The sequence below is a fragment of the Pelecanus crispus genome, chromosome 3, assembly GCF_030463565.1.
Source record: "Pelecanus crispus isolate bPelCri1 chromosome 3, bPelCri1.pri, whole genome shotgun sequence".
NCBI lineage: Eukaryota > Metazoa > Chordata > Aves > Pelecaniformes > Pelecanidae > Pelecanus > Pelecanus crispus.
The window spans coordinates 25625464-25648041 of NC_134645.1; the positions used below are offsets into that span (position 1 = coordinate 25625464).

The 22578-nt window shown below is 44.4% G+C and overlaps 1 protein-coding gene across 1 annotated transcript in view; it reads right to left on the minus strand.

Moving 5' to 3' along the window:
- The window catches only part of TTBK1 (tau tubulin kinase 1), a 98983-nt gene that overhangs the window by 6186 nt on the left and 70219 nt on the right, over positions 1-22578 (minus strand). Inside the window, exon 13 of the mRNA XM_075707963.1 lies at positions 16016-16270. Coding sequence (XP_075564078.1) covers positions 16016-16270 — 255 coding nt within the window. The remainder of the gene's footprint in view (positions 1-16015; positions 16271-22578) is intronic.

A 22578-nucleotide genomic window follows, 5' to 3' on the forward strand; every position in this document is an offset into this window, starting at 1 on the left:
CCTATTGGCTGGACTTGTTTTTCCCAAGAAATACACCTGCAGTGCTCTCCCTGGAGTCCTGATCAAACAGACGTGCTTCCCTAGTGGGACTGGGACCTGATAAAGAAGCCCTGACCAACACCTTGCCTTGTGCTGAGTCTCCCACTGGAAAGAGTACCCCATCCCCAACAGCAGTTCACCTGCTGCCCCACTTCACCCTATCTTCTATATGCTGTGGTTGATGGTACAGTTGGAGGATCGCTGGTTTCTCTTTGCATATGTAAACCTTCAAATCTCCTCTCAGCCCTTAGGAACTTGTGTCATCTCATCTGCCTTCTGGTCAAGGAGAACTGAATCCAGTCCTGAAGTGCACATCCTATATAGGCCAGAGATATGGTTTCCATGCTCTGCAGTCTGTCCCACCAGCAGCCTCGTCTCCAGCAACTCCTCTTTCCTCAACAGCTCTTTCCCTTGCAAGACATCAGAAGTTATTCTGAGATGTGATTGCACTAAGCGATAAGGTATGACACGGAGCTGGACAGCATGATGCTGCTGTAATAAAAATAATGGTTCTTTCCTTCTTCTGCTCTGGTCCCCCTTTGCTGTCATTGAGTTGTGCTGTAGATACCTTTCTAGCCTCCGTGTATTTCCACCTCTGGGTGTACAAATTCCTTGTAGTATTTCGCAAATGGACTGCCTTTCTGTCTGTCATTTCATTTTCCCCATGTATTTTCTATTTCCCTACATTGACATGCACCCTAAGCACAACAGTGATTGCTTGGCTTCTACCTGCCTTTGGAGACTTGGACTGCTTAACCTGTTGCATGCAGTACCCCAAAACTGCCAGAATGCATTCCTTAAAGCAGCTTGAGACTGTGGTCATTTTGCCACTGTAAATGCACCATGGAGAAAATCCAAAGAGCATAAATATGCCAAAAAATATGGAGGACAGAAGTTACCTACAAACCCAACCAAAAGAAACTTTGCTGAAATGTCTCTTGGGTCAAACATTATTTTAACACATATTTTCTTACCTTCATTACTATCATCACCTGAAGCTGTTAACAAGGAAGACTGCCCTAGGGCATCAAAGTCTGAGACTGTCTTCACTGTTGAGTTAATGTGATCAGCAGCTAGCTGCAAGCCGACACCCTGCTGAACCAGGTGTTCGCAGTTTGAACCCCTCACTAGAGAAGCTTGTGTCCTCTCTTGCCAGTCATCATGTGTCTTTTGTACTACAGCACACAGCTGTTCTAGGACTATTCCCCAAAGGCTGGAGAAGAACTTTTTCTGCTCTGCTGTACCAATGGGGAGGAACTGTGGGAAGATGCCAGAAGATCAGGAGTGGAGAGGCTTAGCCTGTATCTCAAAATTGGAGAATAACAAAGGTGTAAGGAATCTCTGGAGGTCTCTGCTCCAACCACCCCTCGAAGCGGGACCAACTTAAGAGTTGGCTGCTCCAGGCCCTGTCCAGCTGAGTTCTGAGTATCTCCAAGGATGGAGATCCCACAACCTCTTTGGAACCCTGTCCTAGTGTTTGAGGCTCTTCATGGTGAAAAAGTTTTTGCTTATATCTAATTCCCGTGTCTAATTTTCCTTTCATGCAGCTTGTGTCTGTCACATCTCATCCTTTCACTGTGCACCTCTGAGAAGAGTCTGGCATGGTCCTTTCATCAGGTAGTTCAAGGAAGAAATAAGATCCCACCCCAATCCTTCTCTTTTCAAGGCAGAACAAACCCAGCTCTCTCAGCCTCTCCTCATGTCATACGTTTCTGGTTCCTAATCATCTTGGTGGCCCTCTGCTAGGCTCACTCCACTATGAGCAGGAACCATGCCCTGAGCTGAGGCAGCCACCCCCATTTTAAAAAGCTACCAAGACTGTGAGTGAGCAGAGCTACACTGGAGCTGGCCGAATCTGAGTCAAAAGGACTTCCTTTACCTGCAGCAAGCTCTGATCTCTGCCTGTGTTCCTCACTTTCTCAGAAGACACACTGCCTGTCCTTGGACGGTGAACCATTTTTTCCCACTTGCTTTGGCTCAGATCTTCACTCCTGACTCTCTTTTGACTTGTCAGTCAATTGTCCAGGAATGTGCATGGCAGTATATATATCTGAGCATGCGTTCCCCACAAAGTCTGCGCATTTCACCTCTTTAACACTTTGTCTCTCCATAAAACTTGACTGCATTTAAATTCAATTCGGCTAGTAACTACTTTGGGTAACAACATGTATTTGGAAGGCAATAAATATCCCTGCTTTGCACAGAGGCCGAAGTTAGAATATAGAGTCAGGAGAGAAAAAGATCTACCTGCTCATATTTGGCAGAGGTAGAAACCAGCCCCTTCAGGTCCACCTCTGCCCCTGTGCTCATGAACAGCTAACTGGAGTCTGGGGGTTCGTCTTTACTGTAAACTGATGGGGTTTCAAATTAGCAGGATCACTGACACTGGGACATCCTCAGAGGAGACTTATATCACGCAATAAGGGCAGCAGTAAAGTTCCTACATCCCAGTGATGATGCAAATACTGGAAAAATCAGCAAAGATGCACTCTCCACTTCCCTACAACAAGTTTACAACCATGCATTAGAAGTTCCCAGGTCCCCTTGTAATCAGGAATGCAGCCAGATGTGGTGTTCTCAGACAGCAGCGCGGAGCAGACTCACACTGGTGGGTTCAGGAGCAGTACTGGCATCCAGCCTCTTAACGTGCTTGTGTACGTCCTGCCCCATGCCAAGTCACGCACACTCTGCCCAGGTCCCTACAGTAATGAAGAGTGACGACAGTACCTGCTCTGCCTGCATGGCTTTCTGGTGGTCCCACAACTCATGAGGGCATACAGAAGAGACCCTATAGCTTGCCCGCAGCAGAGCAGTCTGTGGCATGGCACAGGGCAGGCCCAGTGTCCACCAGAAAAGCCTGCTCTCCCAAGCAGCTCTGCACTGACATGGGGGAAAGGGAACAGTTTCGCGTGTGAGCCTAATCAATTTTCCCTCAGACTGTAGAATTTGGGATTTTTTTTCCTCTCCCACCTCTTGGTTTTAAACATTTTAAACACAACAATTTGTGAAAAAAAAATAACCCACAACCAAAACCCACCAAGTACAAGGAAAAAAAATCACAATATTTACCTAACATAAACCCAGGAAATGCCGCATCTCTTCTATCTACCGTTCTGTTTCAGATCATGCTCTAAACCATGTCTCAGACCGTGGTTAGCACTATGGCATCAGTGTGTCTTCCTGCAGTTTGATAGATGTACACATCTGCCACATACCACCAGCCTTACAGAGGCAAACCAAAACACACTTTGAGGCATTCATCATGGAGCAGGTGGGCTTTGGACCTTGCTAGAGGCAGACTCAGAAGAATCCTGACCCTCCATACAATTCCCAGGAGGAAAAAGGGACTCACACATTGTACAACCCTGTAAGTCAGAGAACACAGCCTAATCCTAGCTCTTCCTCCCAGACCATCACCTGCCTGCACAAACTGCTCTCTGCCTTTGAGGAGTTAGGGTCTTGTGCTTCTCCTGCAAGGGGGAAAGTTTCCACCACCCTTTCCACAGGTACCAGAGCCTTTGCATGCACCTACTGCCTGCAGCCTCCCTCTCCAGCCACTTTCAGAAAAACCCTGAATGAGTAACTGTGCACTTCACACCAAAGCAGACAGGGTCTATTGCTGTGTTTCCTCTTCCAGCCTGATCCCAGACAGACCAACAGCACTTGGGGTTGCACCACATGCCGCTCTACAGCACAGACTGCTTTCAAATAGGATACACCATGAAAAGCAAGCATAGTCGGATCCACTGAGCAGCCCAGGCAGGAGTACGGTACTTGCAGGACAGCCACAATTTTGCATCCATCTCCCTGGGGTTTTGGGGGGTGGAGGGGCTGGAAGTTTACCAGATGTTCTTAAACACCTTGTCAAATGTCTGATGGGAGACAGCCATTCACCCACCCTATGCATACTGTGCTGCCAGCCAGGGGAAGATGCCCAGTGTAAGAAACCAAGAGAAATGTGATAAACTGTTTCTGCTGTGTTTGTAGGTGTTGACTTGTACTAGCTTAAGTTTAGCCGGTTTGGATGCTGGTAACCATCAAGGCAGAGCTCTAAAAGCTTATAGAAGTTGGGGCTAGCTCCTTCATCTCCCTGCCCAGTTCTTCCATGTACCCAAGGATGAGCAGGGAACACCTTCCCAGAGCTGGAAAGCAGAGGGGGTAGAAAAACAAAGCAAGAAAGCAAACAAAAAACCCAGCCATCACCAAGGTGCTGCCTTTGATTCTTTAATAAGGTTTTGGTAGTATACAAGCTTTTTTTTTCTTTTTTTTTTTTTTCCGATTGTCTGGATTAACATACATGGATTTAAAAAAGGCACAAAATCCATTGCACAGCTTCTGTTTTGTTTGTTTTTGATGACATTGCCTGTTCATTGTGGTTTCAAGTGTAGGATTTTACAGTACTCTGCAGCATTTACAGCATGGTCTACATACAGGTAATCAATGCATGCTTTTATACAAGAGACAGAATTAAAATTCTCTCTCAGTATTTCTATATACACAATAATACAGTCTTTTTCTTCTGAAAAAAGCTTTAAATTGGTCTTGCATGCTCGGTGTGCCAGAAGAATTAGTGCAAGCATATATTACAGTGTTATTGCAGTACAAAAAGGGGTTGACCTTAGGCTCTAAAGGGATTAGATACAGGAAGAATAAAAAGACTCAAGGAAAACAACCTTTGGATCCCTTTCGTCAACTATGTCCTTCCAAATGGATCCCTACTCAGTATGGCCCTTAAAGCTACAGCAGGCTGCTTCCCCTCCGTCTCCCTGCTGCCCTCCCCCTGAGACGAACTTCCACAGCTTCTTCAAACCTTCTGTCCCTAGCAATTGATGAGGACTTCTGGCAACTTGAGGAGGCCCTTCTGCTGTGCCTCCTAATGCTGGAGACCCGCTTGAAGGGGACTTTCCTGAGATCCACTGCTTCAAGCAAACTCAAGTCCCAGCAGATGAAGTTTCTCAAGCAAAGCGGGAAGCACAACATGTTACCTACAGCTTTTGTGTCCTCTCAGTAGGAATGACCATGGAAACCCACATTCACCTCCTGCTTGAATAGCAGTTGGTTAAATATGGTTTGGACTCTCTCCTGCTTAGCAGCAACAGAAGTCTAACAGGTGACACAAGGTAATGCAAAGGAAGGATATGCTGGTCCCTGAGATTCTTCATGGGAGCTGGAAATTCCGAGAAGCAGAAATCAAGTTCCCAACATGACGTTAATTGTTCCATTGGGAATGGGAAGAGGCCTTAGTCCTGAGAGATGCAGATGGCACACAGACAGCAAGAGCCATAGTCCGGTCTTCCCTGTAACAGCTTTGATTTGGATACTATTGGACCTTAGCATATCCTGGAAGTGACATTATCCTCTGCCAACATAGACTAAGCTTGTTTGGGACTGGGACATCTGGCAGGATTGACAACAGCAAGTGGAAAAAAACCTAGAATCTGAGTTTCTGAAGCAGCTCTTTCTTCAAACCAGCATCAGATGAGGTAAAAGTAGCAGGGGTCTTAGAGCTGCTACTCTTGCTTGCAGGATCTCCACATTCCAAGAATCAGCACCATAAATGTCAGAGAGATGTTCTTCTTTCCAGCATCTTACCATCAAATGCTCCACAGCCTTTCTCTTCCTTTTTTTTACCAAGCTGAATAGGACACTCCAGTCCTATGCTGGATAAGTGCTCTGCTCCTCCCTATTTGTGCTTTCGTATGTTGTTAGGTTTGTGCCAGTTTTCATAGCATCTTGGATGAAAGCAATAGCTCTGTAAAGGTGGTATGCCTGCCACTTAGCTTCCCACCTCTGCACCCACCAGTGTCTCCAGCACAAGTCAATGAAGAGCTCCCTGTCTTGAGCAGACATGGGGACCACCTCATTTTTATCACTCAGAAGAGACTCAGGAAATGGCGAGCAAAGTGGAAGGAAATGACAATCCAAAAATTGTTCTAGTCCCTAACTGTAAAGGCAACTTAATAGCAGCAAGAAAGAAGGAGATTCTGAAAGCTAAACATCTTCCTTAGTCATAAAAATAACCAGAAGTCAGCAGTGCCGAATAAGAACCTGATCTGACTTTTTTTTTAGGAAGGACCAAGCTGAAGGGGCAAGAGTCCCACGGAAATCCTCCTTATCTGACTTGTTCAGAGGAAATTTGCCATTACTGTGTTTCACGTTGCCAGATCAATTAATTGCACTCGTAATTAAACTAAGAAACTTCTTGGAGTTGTTGGAGGAAGCCCTGGGGATTACTTATGAGGCAAGTGCACTAGATGAGGTAACTGACTTGAAACACTTTGCATATGAAAAAAGAAAACCTCCAAACATAAAGCAATTTTCTTTTCAAATGCTAGAAGACATGCAAGTGAATGTAAAATGGGGATTGCTTCCAATCCCCAGGTTACATGGTTAGCAGCTTGTTTAAAATGTACATTCATTGTAACATCAGTTTTTCAATGGCAGGTGTAATACAAAGGAGTTGCAATACATCAAATAATACTTAGAAACATTCCCAGAAATTAATCTTTGCACTGTTCCATGGAACTGCAAATGCAGGTCTGTGTGTTATAGCGGCCCAAACACAAAACACATGGTATCAAAATGCAACAAAAAGGAAGGTAGTACTGCAATGATCAGCCTTTACACATTTTATTTAATGTTTTAACATTACCCAAAATAGGTGTTTGCATACTAATAAATTACGTCCCAAGTGGCAGCACCATTCCTATCGCCAGAACACTCTGCCACCAGCTGATGGCGAATGGAGGGATATGTATGCTACAAGACACTGAATTAGAAAACTGGGCCGGGCCAGATTGCCGAAATCAGATCTGCAACATGCAAGGGAGACCAGGTGCGCCATCTGAACCAGACACCGCGAGGATACTTTCTGTAACTGATTGAGACTCGTTCTTTGCAACAGCCTTTTGAGCACTTGGATGTGTGCAAAGTGGCCCATTACCGGCACAGAAACGCTTCTGTAAGGCATGACCATACGTGGCCATTCACACTCCACGTGTGGGCCATGAATACATATAAACATACATACAATCAGAAACGGAAGCTCCAGCAAAAAGTATCCCAACACCACCCTGGGGACAAGAGTGATACCAGGAAGCACATCTGGCTTACTTTGGTCAGTCTCTCCAGAAACTGTCATCTCCTCCAGTCACTCTGGGGAGGGCTGGCAACTACAGGGGATGCAAGTCGAGAAGAAAAGCACCCCATGTTCTCCAGCTGAGAAATATCTGGGGCAATTTATTCACTATAAACACTAACAGGAGTTTAGGGATTTGCAAATCATCCATGATTTGCAAGGCTTCAGACCTTGTCTGCTAGGAAATGCAATTTTATTTTCTTCAGCTAGCCTCCTGAAGCCCATCTGTTACTGTCAAGCAGAGCTAGACAAATATACGATAGCTATCTCCAAATAGTTCTTTCCCATTTGTCACCAAAGAAAAACAGAAAAGGAAAGATAAAAATAAAAGCTTCTCTTCTGAATAGATTGGGATAAAAGAGCCCTTTCTTATTCAATGTGAAAGTCGCAAAATGGTCTCAGCTCCATGTAAAGTTCTGAGAGTGGTGTGAATAAATCTCCACTGACAACCATTAATAAAATGTGTCATTCATCTAACCCAGGAGTTTACAATAAAAAAAAAATTAGGTCATTGATGCAGTATTATGTGGCTGTAATACGAATGTGACTGGATACCACAGAGACTCCATGTACCCTAAGGAAGAGATGCTAGACCCACTGGACAAACACGGTGGGTATCTGTCACCAATCCCTCCAGATAAGCAGTAGAAAATCTCCTTATATTTTCAAGAATAATCTTTTGCCGCTGCCAAGCACTTCAAAGTTCCACATATACACATCATGGAAGATTAATTGATGGAGGTGTGAGTGGGAAGGACATTAGAAAACAGGAAAAGGATCTTTCCATGCCTTCTGATCTCCAGTCTCACGGTGCATCCTATTGTTGAGCTATTTTACAATACAGGACTAAACTAGCAATGGTTATATTTTCTTGCCTTAATTTATTTACATAGGATCACAGCACCAGATTCAAATAGTGCATTTTTACATGAGAGAACAAGTGAACTTCCTGGTGATTTGCAGTAAAAGAAATGTCTCAACGATATTTGTTATATTTGGTATATAAGTCCCACCCACTGTCCTGACAATTTCCAGATCATAAAATAATATTCTGCCTCCTGAAATTCTCTCTGTGCAATCAAACTCTCACATCTGGCTTCATCCTGACATGTTCTGAAAAGACTTTATTTGCTGCTGACTTCCTCCAGTGGTCCCACATGTCAAACAGCAGGGAAGTGACTCACAGGAAAATTAAAGCACTTGGGGATCTTTTGGGTTAAGAGGCCATAGGAAGGTACGAGTACTGTGACTATTAGTATTGTTTCTGAATAAACTCTGGAAAGGCTAAATTGAGGTGTTTGCCCTGGTTTCCCATCTGACTGTGGAACACTTCTACTACAAAACAAATTATCAAGTCTCTCAGAAGGGGCTGTACACTTTGGGGCAGTGCAGCCAGTGATAAAGATGGTACCAAAGCCTGGCAATGCTACTGAAACAAAAGACAAATGAGGTAGTTAAACACTGGAAAGTGAACCCTTTGGAAGAAATGTTTGAAGCACAGAGCAGAGGAATGTCCCAAATGACATTTGTTTTGTTTCTCATCTTGAAGTGCTCACAGCCTAGAGGAGTGAGAAAAGAAGGTGTTTGTTCACTGGCTGTAGAGTCACCTTTGGAAAAGAAACGCAGCCCAACTACTGAAGAGTCATTCAACCTCTCTGCCTCACGAGCAGGCTAGAGAAGCTGCTGAGGACACTGTTGCTTATTATCGCTGATCAGTTTGAAACAATAGGCCTCTTCCCAGAAGCCCTATATGCAAAAAACATACCAAAAAATGATTTTTTTCACCTCAAAAAGGAAAGAAGATTGTTGACTGGTTCTTAAAGGCATGCTGCCTTCTCATATAACACCCGGATTTGACTGCTGCAGAAGCAGCTGGGGAGAGCTAGCTGCCAAATGGGATTGCAGAAGAAACACAGAGCTTGTTTAAAACAAGATACTTTGATGGCCTAATGCCAGTGGCACAGGCCAGATAAGGGAAGAACTGTCATTATATGTGCAAAAGTGAAGAACACCAATCCTCAAGGAAAAAATCCACCACTCTGTGATACCTCCAGATAAGATAGGCAATGAGAGGAAACACCAGTGAGTTAATGTTTAGAATTAATGAACAAAGCGTCAGCTCTGTTGCACTTAAAATTGCCCTGTCCCGGCTGTTTGAAATACCCTATTTATTTCTGTTTGTATTTGGAACCCCCACAACTCCCAGGCTGGAGAATGGAGACAGCCACTTTTGCCAGCCCAGAAAACATCCAGTTGGAAGACCTTGTACTATTTGCAATTGGAGTTGAGACATTTTCTCACTCACAGAGACCAGGCACCAATTTAAACGGAACCTGGACACAAGCTCACGCAATAGAAGTGGTGTTTAACCAGCTATTTACATGGTTTGCAATCACAGATGGTAGCTGTGTCTTAAGGGAAAGAGCATTGCCAGCTCTCTAAATTTAGCTGCTCATGTACACAATAATTTTGGGGATTTTGCTAAGTCCTAAGGATTCCAGGATTTGAAACTCATGAAACTGTTCTGAAAATGGAGGGTATCTTCCATTGTCATCTTTGAAATTAAACTGCCTTTAAACAACATGATCACTATTCCTCACACAGACTCCATGTAGAGCTGAGGCTGCTCCAAGTGCCAAAATGTGCCATCTTTCACTGTTTCCTCCAAGGAAATCAGAGGGAGGAAGGCAAGAGGCCGATCAAAGTGCTACAGGGACTGTATGGTGCAACATGAGATACACTGCATAGGAAACTGGTGCAGGAGGCAAGCCTCGCATGTTCTTGGGAATGGCAAAGGCTGGAGGTAGTGCAGGTATGCAGGGATGCAATAAGGATGCGAGGGATGAGATACCATGAATGGCAATGGAGGTAAACCACGGCGGCAGGTGAATGTGTGGAGTGGGACATACACTGGCAACTGGGGTGGAGTAAAAAGAGTTTTGTCATATGGGGAAGAAACGGGATAGGCAAAGGGGAACAAAGAGGCAACTAGATCTAAGAGAGCTTACCAAGCAGTGAGGTGAAAATGAGTGGGTTCTGCCTCCTCATCGCATTGTATGTGAAGCCTACCAACAGCTCAGGGCTACAGCTGACTGCTGTTGTTCTGGCATCCAGATTCAGATTTAAACGTTAAGCTAATTGGGTGGCAGCTGAGCAGCAATATCTCTGCTTATGGAGCAATGGACCAGATCCCAGAGGAGAATGTCAGCCAGTCCTGGAGTCAGCTGCCTTATCTGAATCCAGTCTGGAGGCCAACTGTCCAAGTACAGCTTCTTCATCCTGGGCTGGGGAGGTGACAACTGCCAACATGCTTCACAGCTCAGGTGGTGCCTGCTGCCTCCCAGCACTGGAAGGGAGAAGGTGCGCTCAAACTCACCCTCAGCTGAGTACCTAGTAACTGAAAGGCAGCTAGAGCAGCTGGCTCCTCAAAACTCATTTGGACACCGGATTTGAGAGGTGGGCTCATCTGCCTCTGTCCTTGGGGAGCCTTAAAGAATCACCACATGAACTACAGGAAAAGAGCTGAAGGAAAGATCTTGGAGTCAACACCTGTCATGCAGAAAGGAAAGCATCAGTCCAGGTTGGAAGTCTCTAGGAACCACAAAGACACTTAGCCCAACAAATAAAACTTATGAACCAATTTGTCCCTTTCAGAGCAACACCCTTGCAGCAGCCTTGACCACCGCAATGTCCAGGTTCAGACCCACAACAAAGAGATGGAGTGGAAGAGCAAGGGATGCTTTTCAACATGAAGAGGTAGAATAGGGATGGGATTATATCACCCATATGGCTGTCTTACAGGGCATTTCTATCATACATTCTGTCATCACTGTAACAGAAGAGACTTTAAACAGTGAAAGAGGTGATGCAACATAACTCTTCCACTTACCTGCCCCTCAACACTGGCAAAGAAGTATGGGAATGATGGACAAAGTCAAGTTCACACCAGGGACTTTGCCAACATGGGTATATCAACAGGATACTACTACTCCTCATGCAGATGAACTAGCATCTGCAAAATTGCACCTTTGTCAGTATAGCTTATTTTCAGCCAACCCCCTCCCACCAAAACCTTCTCCACTGAAAGTGAATGTGTGCTGACATAACAACATATACCCAATTCATGCTAACTTAACCCAAGCATTTACAGTAATGTTTTCTCAGGAATCACATCTCATTAGCTCCTTCCTGTGGGAAGGAGGCTGGGGAGAGAGTGATAAATTGGAAACATCTCCCATTCTGCATAGAAAGAAAGTGAAAGGAGCTAAGAGACCAAGATATAAAAAGATGGCTTTTGTATGTATATACAATTGATGTGCACTTGCTCACTGAAGTAGAGCATGAGATCCTAGCAACAGCTACCTGTCCTTCTGATGCTAATGATCTCTGTATCATAAAGGAGTGGCAAATGCTCATTTCAATCCTCATTTTGGATTCTGAGAACAAATGCTATGTACAATGGGAAGTAAAACCAAGAATATCTCTTTCAGGATGCAAACCCTGTTCTTGGACCCTTCTGATGAACACAATTTTCCTAAGAATCTGATGCTGAAAGGGAATTTTATTTCACTCGTATTGATTTACACTGACCTACCCTAGCTGAAGAACTTAAGGAACCTTATCAAAAATAAATGGAAAAATAACTAGTGCAACTAACTTTTCAGCCCATAGTCCCATGATCACTTTTTGTGTCAACAGACCTCCATCGGTTATTTTTTTCCCTGCTGACCCTGGCTTGCCAGAGCTGTCAGTTGTGCAACTGGACAGTGAACCAAAGCAGGAAATAAACTAAAGCTGAAAACAACTTTCCTTCTCCCCGTGCAGGTCCACGCAGCCACATGAACACTGGCACTGTCACAGGGGAAAGGGCTGAAAAGGCTGGATGGGATGGGGTGGGGGTAAGAGGGTACCTCTTGGAGAACCAACACTTTTGTTTCCCTAACTTGACCATGAAAGTGCAGCCTTCAATGGGAAATTGCTGCCTGCCACTTCCTTCACGCTTTCTAGTTGGTTTTTTTTTTTTGACAACTGATTTTGGACATATTTACATTTATAATTGCAGTCATTGTAAATGAAACACAAAAAATAAATGCAATATAAATGTAATCTACAGAGGTTTTTTAGAATTGCACTGTAACTAGTTTTAATATTAATTTATTACATTTCCATATATATAAAAAGAGAGCTATTTTCACATTTCTTTAATTTGCCAACTGTTCCTCAACAGTATGTGGATTCCATAGTAATTATTACAGCATTAGATGAAGATGTTAAAAAAATCTGCAAATTGACTATTTTTAATATTCTTTGCATACTACTGTAACATCAGGATTCCAGCCATTAGCACCAATTAATTTTTTCAGAATTAAATTGTAAAAGCCATAGTAATCATAAAATAAAACTTCCCATAAAGCCCAGGCGACAGCAACATGTCCAATTATTCTGGTATAGAGCCCAAATTTCATGGTTTAACAGGATTGGTTTAGAAATCAATATCCCACCTTACAGAATCTGAACAGCAAAGAATTCAGTGTCTTTTAATAATGTATTTCAGCCGTTTACCACCCACCTATGTCTTTAAAATGAGCATCTTACTTCTAGTTTGACCTTTGTTACTTTATCTTCCAGCACCTAGACCTGTGCCTGGCAGATTAAAAACCTGTCTTGCTCTCTTCAGGCAGGTACTCCTAACAGCAATCATGTCACTTTTTACTTTTGTCTTTAATGACAGACTGCATTTCTTCAAGCTCATTCTACAAGGCAGGTTTTACAGAATCAAACAATTCTTGCATCAATTCTCCTTTTTTAGGTTTTGAAAATATTTTTTAAAAATTTCCATACAAGACTTGGATATGATGTCTGGTAGTGATCTCACCAGTACAAAAGATCTCCCCTTTGCTCACATCTTCATTTTCCTGCTGATACATCAAAGAAGATTTTTTTTTTTTTCCTATAGTGGCATAAGGAGAACTTACATGCAGCTAATTATTTCCCCTAACTCCCACCTTATTCTGGGAGACAGCACCTCCCAGGGCACATTTTCTCCCACTCTGTGCGCGTGACCTATATTCTTTGTACTGAAACATGACCTTGTCCCTGGCTGAATGCAATAATTAGTTTGAATGCAAGCAACTTATCAAGCGATCCAGATCTTTCTGAAGAGCTGGCCTGCCAGTATTATTTTATCAAGCCACCCATCTTCCTGTCACTGCAAACTTTCTCCTCAGTGATTTCTTTTTTTTTCTTGACAGACACTAAAGGCATAAAATAGTGCTGTGCTAAGGGCAGGAGATCAGGAGTCCTAATGAGAAAAATCTCCACTTGTAAGAGATACCAACATATAAACATATTTTGTTTGGTTAGTTGGTTTTCAATTTGTTAATAACTTAATCTAGAAGAACCATATTTATCAATCAGACTTTCAAACTTAGAAGAACAGTATCAATTTACTTGGCAAGAACAGTTCTATATATAACCATGATGAGTAGCATTAGACAGATTACCGTCCTTTAAATTTTATGTATGGAACTACTTATCGGCTAGTCATTGTTTTTGTCTGAAATGGGCAGATTAGAGTTTATAAATACCCAGTTATCCTGTTTGTTGCCTTTTCTCACTGGTGAAACTGAAAATTGTTTTTTAAAAAATAGAACAACAGACATTTTTGTTCCTAAAATCGACCTTGAAAAGCGAACATCAGTGTTTTGGAGCCTGTGAACTAAAAATTACTCAGAGCTACTGATTTTTTTTTTCATAAATTCTGTTCTCTCTGGAATCTCCTGTTCTTTTAAAGTCTCTACTAAACATGGAAAAAAAACATCAGAGCAATGTCTACTTAAGGAATCATCCCTTCTCATGTCACTTTGAGAAAAGCAAAGCCTTGCTCTTTCTGGTTTCTGTGCTTGACAAGAGAAGAACTGCCAAATAGGATTAGGCTACTGGTTAATTCAGTGCAAGTATTTCTGGCCTTTTTTAAAAATAAAACTGATCACCAAATTGCAGATAAAAATTTTTGCTGAGCAGTAAAGTGTCCTGTTCACTCATGTTCGTGAGGCAAATCAAAAGAAAATGATGTCACTGATTCAAGAATGACCGTGGGAGGAGACTGGTCATGGATACGCTGAATCTTCTGAAGGAGGGTGTGCTGCCTCCTCCACCTCCATCCCTATGCCCACCGGATGGTCTGTGGGCAGTCAGGAGGCAGCGCACGCCCAGGCTGCCTGAGCATGTTCTGCAGCATGCAGACCCCACCGGGCCAGGTCCTACGAGCTTCAGAAAGCACCACCCACCCCCTCTGGGGTTGCACTGTCTGGGGTTGCTTATAGAAGAGTGAATCTGATATTAAGAGAGCCTCAGGCAGGGAAGATAAACCTACAGAGATCAGTATTTGGAAGGAAGCATTCATTGTAACTCCACTGGAAACACCCTACCTATGCAGTAATACCTCCGTGTCACAACTTTCTTCAAACACCCATACTTATCCCACACCATTTTCACATCTGCCTGAGTGTTCTGTATGCTTTCTTGACTGTATCCTATGCTTATATACTTTCTGCAGAGTATTTGACTTTGGACTCACCCTTGCCTAAAGCCCTAAGCACCAGCAATGACCCCTTCTTCTTTAACCATCCACACTGCCTCTTCTCCCAGAAGACTGGGCCAAAGGCTCATTTCAATAGAAGACAGTTACTACATTTGCTTAACTACAGAAGGTCTTCATACAGCCTGGTGTTTTACACTGCAGCTATACTGAGAAGGGCAATATATCCCTGCAAACCTGGGAAATAAGGATACTTCTGACAATTTAAATTAACTTTGATCTCCCTTTTCCTCTGAGATTCAAGTCAGTTTTAGACAAGGGCTCCAGGGGCTCTGTATACCAAGTACTGAGGCCAGTTTATTTCTCAAGTGAGATCGCTTATCACAGGCATTTTCAAGCAAGGCCAAGAAGTAGGGCTGCTCTGCCACTGAAAAGCTGCAGGTGCCTAAAATTTCTGGAATTCAGCAACAGTGTAATACACAGCTGGATCAGTAAGAAAATCCTTGCTATCCAACTCTTGACAGTCAGTGCCTCTGGGGGAAGGCAGGTAGATTTGGAGCAGCTTAGGAGTGGAGAGCAGACAAACAGGTCCACTGTCACATAACAGAGGCAAAGCCAGAGAGACAGACATGGTCACTGCATGGAAACCAAACTGCAACAAAAGCAAGGAGATTTCCAAAGCCAAAGCAACAAAGAGATACATGAGCGTAACTCCACAAGAGGGACAAATCCTGAGGTCCTGCCTCAGGTGATCTTCCAGTGGGAGTCTGCCTATATCTAGATGGGAGTGAAACCACCTACAGATTTGGCCCAGTGTAAGATACCAACAAAGACTCTTGAACCGATTTGCCTGGGGAAGGTAACGCTTGCTGATACTTCCACGGTCTCTCCACTCCAGTCATAATTTGACAATGTTTGTGGCTTGATTGCACGTGTTCAGTGAGGCAGCCCTGCGCTTCCTACCCCAAGGCTGCAGGATGTGCGAGCGAGTCTCTGAGATGAGCCCTGGCATCCACCTCTTTCACATATCACACATTCACGATCTGCGTTCTCATCTTCGGCCTTGCTGCCGCCCCTTGCCCAGGCTGCTGGGAGGTTTAGAAAGGCAGATGTTTTCAGTCTCTGTGGGGTCTGGTTGCAGGGGCTTTGGAAGTTACAGTACCTTAGGCCAGTGTTGTCTGGGATTCAATATTGCATTAAGTGGTGACACATTGTGGGCAGGTGGGATCTATTATTGCATTATGGAGGCTGCTGCTTCCCTGAACAGGCTATGTTTTGTGTGTGAAGCGGGCCCACACCTGCTGGAGCTGGGACCTGGAAATGCGGAGGACGGAAGGCATGAGTCTGTGGTTTCCTGCCGTGAGGGGCATGTGCCTGCGGTGGGGCATGCGTACGGGACTGCTCTCCGCTGAACGGCTGCGCTGTATGAAAGTGCCACCAACGTGAGGGTAGTGTTCTGTCTCCAGGGTTGAGGAGGAGAAAACGGAGGACGCCAGTCTTCTCAGGGGGCTGTACCTCGGGAGGGAGTGCTGAGAAGGCCTGTCCTCCTCCAACTGAAAAAGACCAAGAAGAGTGGAGGAAAAGGTGTCAGGCAAAGACTTGACTCGCCCCTGGTTTGTGATGCGCATGCTGCAGACATCTTCGCTGGCGGATGAAAAATGCTTTTGCTCTACGCGGGGCTTACTTACTGCTCTGTGCCTACAAATTCCCAGGGATCCTACGGGCACCACGGGAGCCTGCCATTACAGGGGGCCTGCCATGCTCTCCCCAGCCACACGCAGACATGAGCAACACGAGGGGTGTCAGGCTCTGCTACGTCAGTCCCCTCCTCTGGCTCTTCAGGCCACATGCCTCACCTCTCTGCTCCTCTGGCATCACTCATCTTGACATGTCATTAGGCTATTCATACACCTTGCACATAAGTAACAAACTCTGAACACACTTGGAAACCACGTGTACAAGAAAAGGTGAAACACCTGGTGCTAAAATGATTGTATGTATTCAAAAGCAAGGGATTCTCAGGGGTTCTTTCAATGAGTCTTATTAAAACTCGCTCCAGGGATTTGCAAAAGCAACTTTGGGGGCTGTTAGTGGAGTCTCCTTTTCTCACACTTAACACCGCTGGCCTCCCAATACACTTTTATATTGTGTACCTGCAGGGGGAGTGTTAATGCTTCCAGTTCTGGTTAAGCGGAGGACAGGCAGCAGCTGGAAAGGCAGGCAGAGTATAATTCTCCTTTCAGTGAGAAATTCAAAACACAGAGCCACGGGAGGACATGAGGAGAAGATGCACTCTTAGGTCCCTTTTCTGCTTCTGTGATCCTGGTATGGCCAGGAGAGGGAGGGAAGTATACTCACAGAGGACAGCTTGTGCCAGGATGAGATCGCAGTCCCTACCTTCCCTTTACGCACTGAATAGAAGAGAGACATTGCAGGAATGACTTCAGATTCTTCACCATGAAAATGCTAAGCCCTTCCTCCCCTTTCTACCTCTGCTATGAAACTAGCGCATTCACAGGGGTCAGCATCCTCAATTTCCAAAACCAGACCATTTTTCCTGGAATTACATTTTTCCTTTCAAATCCATTCCCTTCCTTGTGCTGCATTTGTTTTCAGGAAGCCTCTGCAGGGTTCAAAATGTAATTGGGAAAAGTGAAAAGGCAATATTGCATTTTCTTAAGCCAACACTGCTCTCCTTACCTTACTAGAGATGTTGCCCTTGCACATGATATGAGAAAAAGAGCTGAACTTCATCCAGTCTCACCTCTTTCCTGTCACCTTCAATATCTTTGCAGTGCTTTGAGGCAGGTAGCTTATCTTCATAAGCATCTGAGAACTACTCAGCTTGTGATGGGCATTAAATGTGAAAAGCAATTATTCACAGTCCTAAATGTACTGCATGTCACTGCATAGATCAGACTCTCAGATAATAATAATAATAATAATAATAATAATAATAATAATAATAATAATAACAATGTAATACTGTCATACAGAGTATTTGAGAGAGACAAAGAAATTCTAGATGGCAGCTCTAATTTCTCATAAAGACAACCATCTATTCTTCATGTAGATGGTGTAGAAATTCAGTCCTGGGTGTACTGTTTGTAGGCTGCACAACTAAGTATACTGGAATTCTTATTATTACTCCTTGCTCCATGTTTGGGCTCAGCCTATTGTACCATTTCCAATGTATATATCATCCTAACATGGTAAAGACTTCTCAGATCAAAAAGGATCACTCCAACTACCCAGATAGACCTCCTTTACAGCACAGGACCAAGGACCTGGCCCAGGCCATGAAGGCACAAATTACAACACCCTACCAGCAAGTGCACTTAGGTATTGCTGCCTCCTGGCTGAAGCTGAGGTTACAGACACGCCACTTTTCTTCACTGATGCTCTAATGCTTAAATTACACAGTCAGTGCTGGAGGTGCTGCCCCCTTTTATCCCTTTGCCCTTGGCAGCAGTCAGGCTGGACGACCTTCCATCAGGCCTATTCTGCTCTGTTTGTACAGGAGCAGTATGACACCTCTCATGTGAAGTCCCAGAAAAATGTGATGTTGCTAAAGCTCAATACATTTTAAAGATGTAAAATGTAATTAGGATTTTCTACTGAGCTTAAGGTTTTCATTGTTATGACCTGTATATATAGGTGACCTGTATATAATGAGCATAGGTGAGCATTACTTCTCTTATAGCATCACCCTTTTGCTGATCCTCTACTCCTAGCACATGGATGGACAGGGACCCTGAATCTAAAAAGCGTAAGGGACAGAGGCCAACTCTACATACATCATTCTCCATCAGCTGGCAAGCTCTTCTCATGTAGAGGGAAGCCAGAGGAGCCGAATGTCAAAGTATCACATCATCTACAACAGGCACCAAGCGCAGCTCAACAGGAATTACACTGAGTGAGGGGCAATGAGAGTCTGCCCCTCTTCTGCAAATGCTTGTTTCTCACCACTGAAAAATGGTCCCTCAGGTCCCCTCAGAGCAGCCACAGACGATGCTGTAGAAGGGAGAGGAAACCAAGACACACAGCACCTTTTCGTATCTCATTTTTCCTGCTGCCTTCTTCCCCCAGCCTACCTCTTCTGCCCAGAGTTATAAACCTGAGAGCCTGCTGTGTTTTGCTTCTACCTGTTGCTTGACTATTTCAGCCCAGCTTTTCTTCTTTCTGCCTCAGAGCCAGTGAAGTTGTAGTTTCTGTCCTCTCCTCCTGCTATCTATAGGCACTCTGGGAGTGATAAGGATTTCTCTCATCACTGCGTCAGGGTCTGGGGCCACAGAGGCCACCGGGCCCAAAATATAACCCAGAGAAAGCCCTGCTCAGCTTTCAGTCCTCAGTGCAAATCAGAGTTCCTCCAGGTAACAGACCCGGGGCAACCTGGGGTTCCACACCACATGAACCAGAGAGGCAGTATAAAACACTAGAGCCCTGCACTTGTTGTGAGACAGCCCTCTGCTGTGTCTCTGTGTCCCCTTCTGAGAAATAATCATCACCAACTCAAATCAATGGAGGAAGAGAACAGCATACTGGGGTCGCTGAAGTGGTCAACCCCTGACCAGCTGTGCCGCTCCCAAGGGTATCAGGCAATGTCACAACTATAGCATCCCTCAGATGTGGCAGTGATGAAGTTCAGCAGCATGGAGGCACCTGTGGGCTCAGCACCAGAACAGAGAATATTTTTTTGGATCAGTGAGGGCTTCAGCAGTTTTTTACAGAAGAAAACCAGTGATTATAGGTAAAGTTGGACTCCCAGGTGAAGCTGGCCCAGGCAGCCTGTGCAATGTGCTCCTGGCTGCCTCCTGTCTTACCCACAGTATTACCAACACAGGTCCTCATGCTGAGCATCCTTGCGTGATCCCTCAGCAAAGACACCAGTGGTGGGGTATGGCTGGGAAGGGCTTACGAGCTCCACAACTGCTACCCTCTCAGTGTCAAGACATGGACAACTTTAAACAAGTCCATTTGTGGCATTCTCCTGGCTGTGGAAGGCTGGCTGTGGGAGAAAAGAGGCCTAATAGAGCACCAAGGGAGATTTTTTTGAATGATTCTACACAGCTAAGTTGGTGAGAAAATACACCAGTGCCTCTTCACATTGGGACCTTTTCTAAAAGATAAACTCTTGGCTCTGGGAGATGGACTGTAAGACACAGTGTAAGCAAAATGCTCTCTGAACTCTGCAGAATATATCCAAGAATAGGTAAGGAAGAGTTAATACGATCTTCCACCATTGCTTCACTTTTCTTGTGTTTTTTAGATGTGACATCATTTAGACAGGCATGTTTTAGGCAGGCAAGTCTCAAAACATTTTGTACAATGCCAATTGCACTAGCAGCAAGGGAGAGTCATAGTCAAGAAATGCCTATGAACACAGACCTACAGTCAGAAGTAATTGCTAAAACTCATAAATGTATGAACATTTGTATTTCTTTCCAATGCAGAAGGCAGCAGTAAGTTGCTGTCTCTGTCAAATGTCAGTGAATTTACTCAGCATAGTTAAGATCTTGACAGATTGTTAAATTATATTGCTAGGTGTGGATATAAATTATTTCCAACAATAACAGCAATCCTATGTCAGGATTAATATGTAAACAGAAGTGCAGGTTCAATCTTTTTTTCAACTCATTTTAGCTATTTCTATATCTTTATCTGCACATTAGTGCATAAAAATAAGCAGAGATCTATTATTACGTTCTTGAAATGCATACATTAAAGTAAACCCTAGGAGCTCTGTTAAACAGCTCGCTGGGTGCTCAGTACTGCACTGAGCGGTGCCCCGACAGAAGGGCTTGAACAGGACACAGTTTCATGACAGACCTGTTCTCCCTCTATACCATGGCTTCCCATGAGGTCTACACTCCACTGCAGCTGCCTTCTTGTCAGCTGAAACTGGGAGATATCTAATATGTGAGAATATTTGGGTCAGAAATTCCCCCAGGCTATTCAGAGCCTCCTCTGTACTTGATTTTCCCCACGGCAGCATCTGTTCATACTGTGCTCCATCTCACACCCACACAGTTTCACGAGGACACCACCATCCCTCACACTTGCACTACAATATCTTTCTTCCAACAGATTCATACATTTGAACAAACATTTGAGCTCTAAATGAGGATAACTTGGGGAACTACAGGCTGGTCAGCCTGGAAAAGGCATGGAGCAAATCCTCCTGGAAGCCATTTCCAAACATATGAAGGAGAAGGTGGTGACTGAGAGCAGTCAGCATGGATATATGAAGGGGGAATCATGCCTGATGAACCTGATAGCTTTCTGTGATGAGATGACTGGGTGGGAGGTTGTTTACCTCGACTTTAGTAAGGTTTTTGACACTGTGTCCCATAACATTCTCATAGATAAAATGATGAAATATGGGCTAGATAAGTAGACAGTGAGTTGGACTGAAAACTGGCTGAGCTGCTGGGCTCAAAGCATTGTGCTTAGGGAAGCAAAGTCCAGCTGGAGGCCAGTCGCTAGTGGTGTAACCAGGGGTTGATAATGGGGCCACTACTGTTTAACAATTTCATTAATGACCTGGATGATGGGATAGAGTGTACGCTCAGCAGGTTCACAGATAATGCAAAACTGGGAGGAGTGGCTGACACACCAGAGGGTTGTGCTGATATTGAGAGGTGCCTGGATAGGCTGGTGGAATGGGCAAAAAGGAATTTCGTAAGTTCAACAAAGGGAAGTGCCAAGTCCTGCACCTGGGGAGGAACAGTACATGCTGGGGGCCAACTGTCTGGAAAGCAGTTTGACAGAGAAGTACCTGGAGGTCCTGGTGGACACTAAGCTGAACACAAGCTATCAAGGTGCCTTTGTGGCAAAAAGGGCCAACAGCCTCCTGGGCTGCATTAGGAGGAGTGTGGCCAGCAGGCTGAGGAAGGTGGTCCTTCCCTTCTACTCAGCACTGGTGAGGCCACACCTGGAGTGCTGTGTTCCAGTTCTGGGCTGCCCAGTACAAGAGAGACATGGACATACTGCAGATAGTCCAGCAAAGGGTCACAAAGATGATGAAGGGACTGGAGCACCTCTCATTTGAGGAAAGGCTGAGAGAGCTGGGACTGTTTAGTCTGGAGAAGAGAAGGCTTGGGTTGGGGTGGGATGGGTGTGTCTTATCAACATTTATAAATACCTGATGGGAAAAAGAACATGGATCCGGACTCTTCTTAGTGGTGCCCAGTGAAAGGACAAGAAGAAATGGGCAGAAATTGCAATACAGGAAATTCCATTTAAACATAAGAAAACCTTTTTACCATAAGGGTGATTGAACACTGGAACAGATTGCCCAGAGAGGCTGTGGAATCTCCATTCTCAGAGATATTCTGATTGCACACCGTCCTAAGCAATCTGCTTTAGTTGATCCATCTTGGAGCAGAAGGTGGGACTAGATGATCTCCAGAGGTCCCTTCCAACCCTTAACCATGCTGTGATTCTATCATAAGCCAGCAACAAGTAACGGCTTATATATTGGAGCCAGAGAATGGAGGAACAGAAGAAAGCATTAGAGCAGGGATTACCCATTTTCTCTCAGTTAGTACTCTACTGACACCAATGGATGATCATCAGTTTTTGGGAGACCAGAGTGAGGTCCCAAATCGGCACAACAAGGCCTATGACCCCAGTCATGGTAGTTCTGCATTTAGTGACATTTTAACCTACCTTAAAAGCTCAGTTCATATTCAAAGATAAGGAAGATGTATTCACACACACACACACACACAATCTAATCACAGTTTCAATCAAACCCAGAGGAAGCCCAAGCATGAGCTACAGGAAACATCCGTCATTGCTAGTGAGGCCTTCAGTATTTTTCTTAGTTAAGTCCTTGGTCAACTTCTTATTAGCGTCC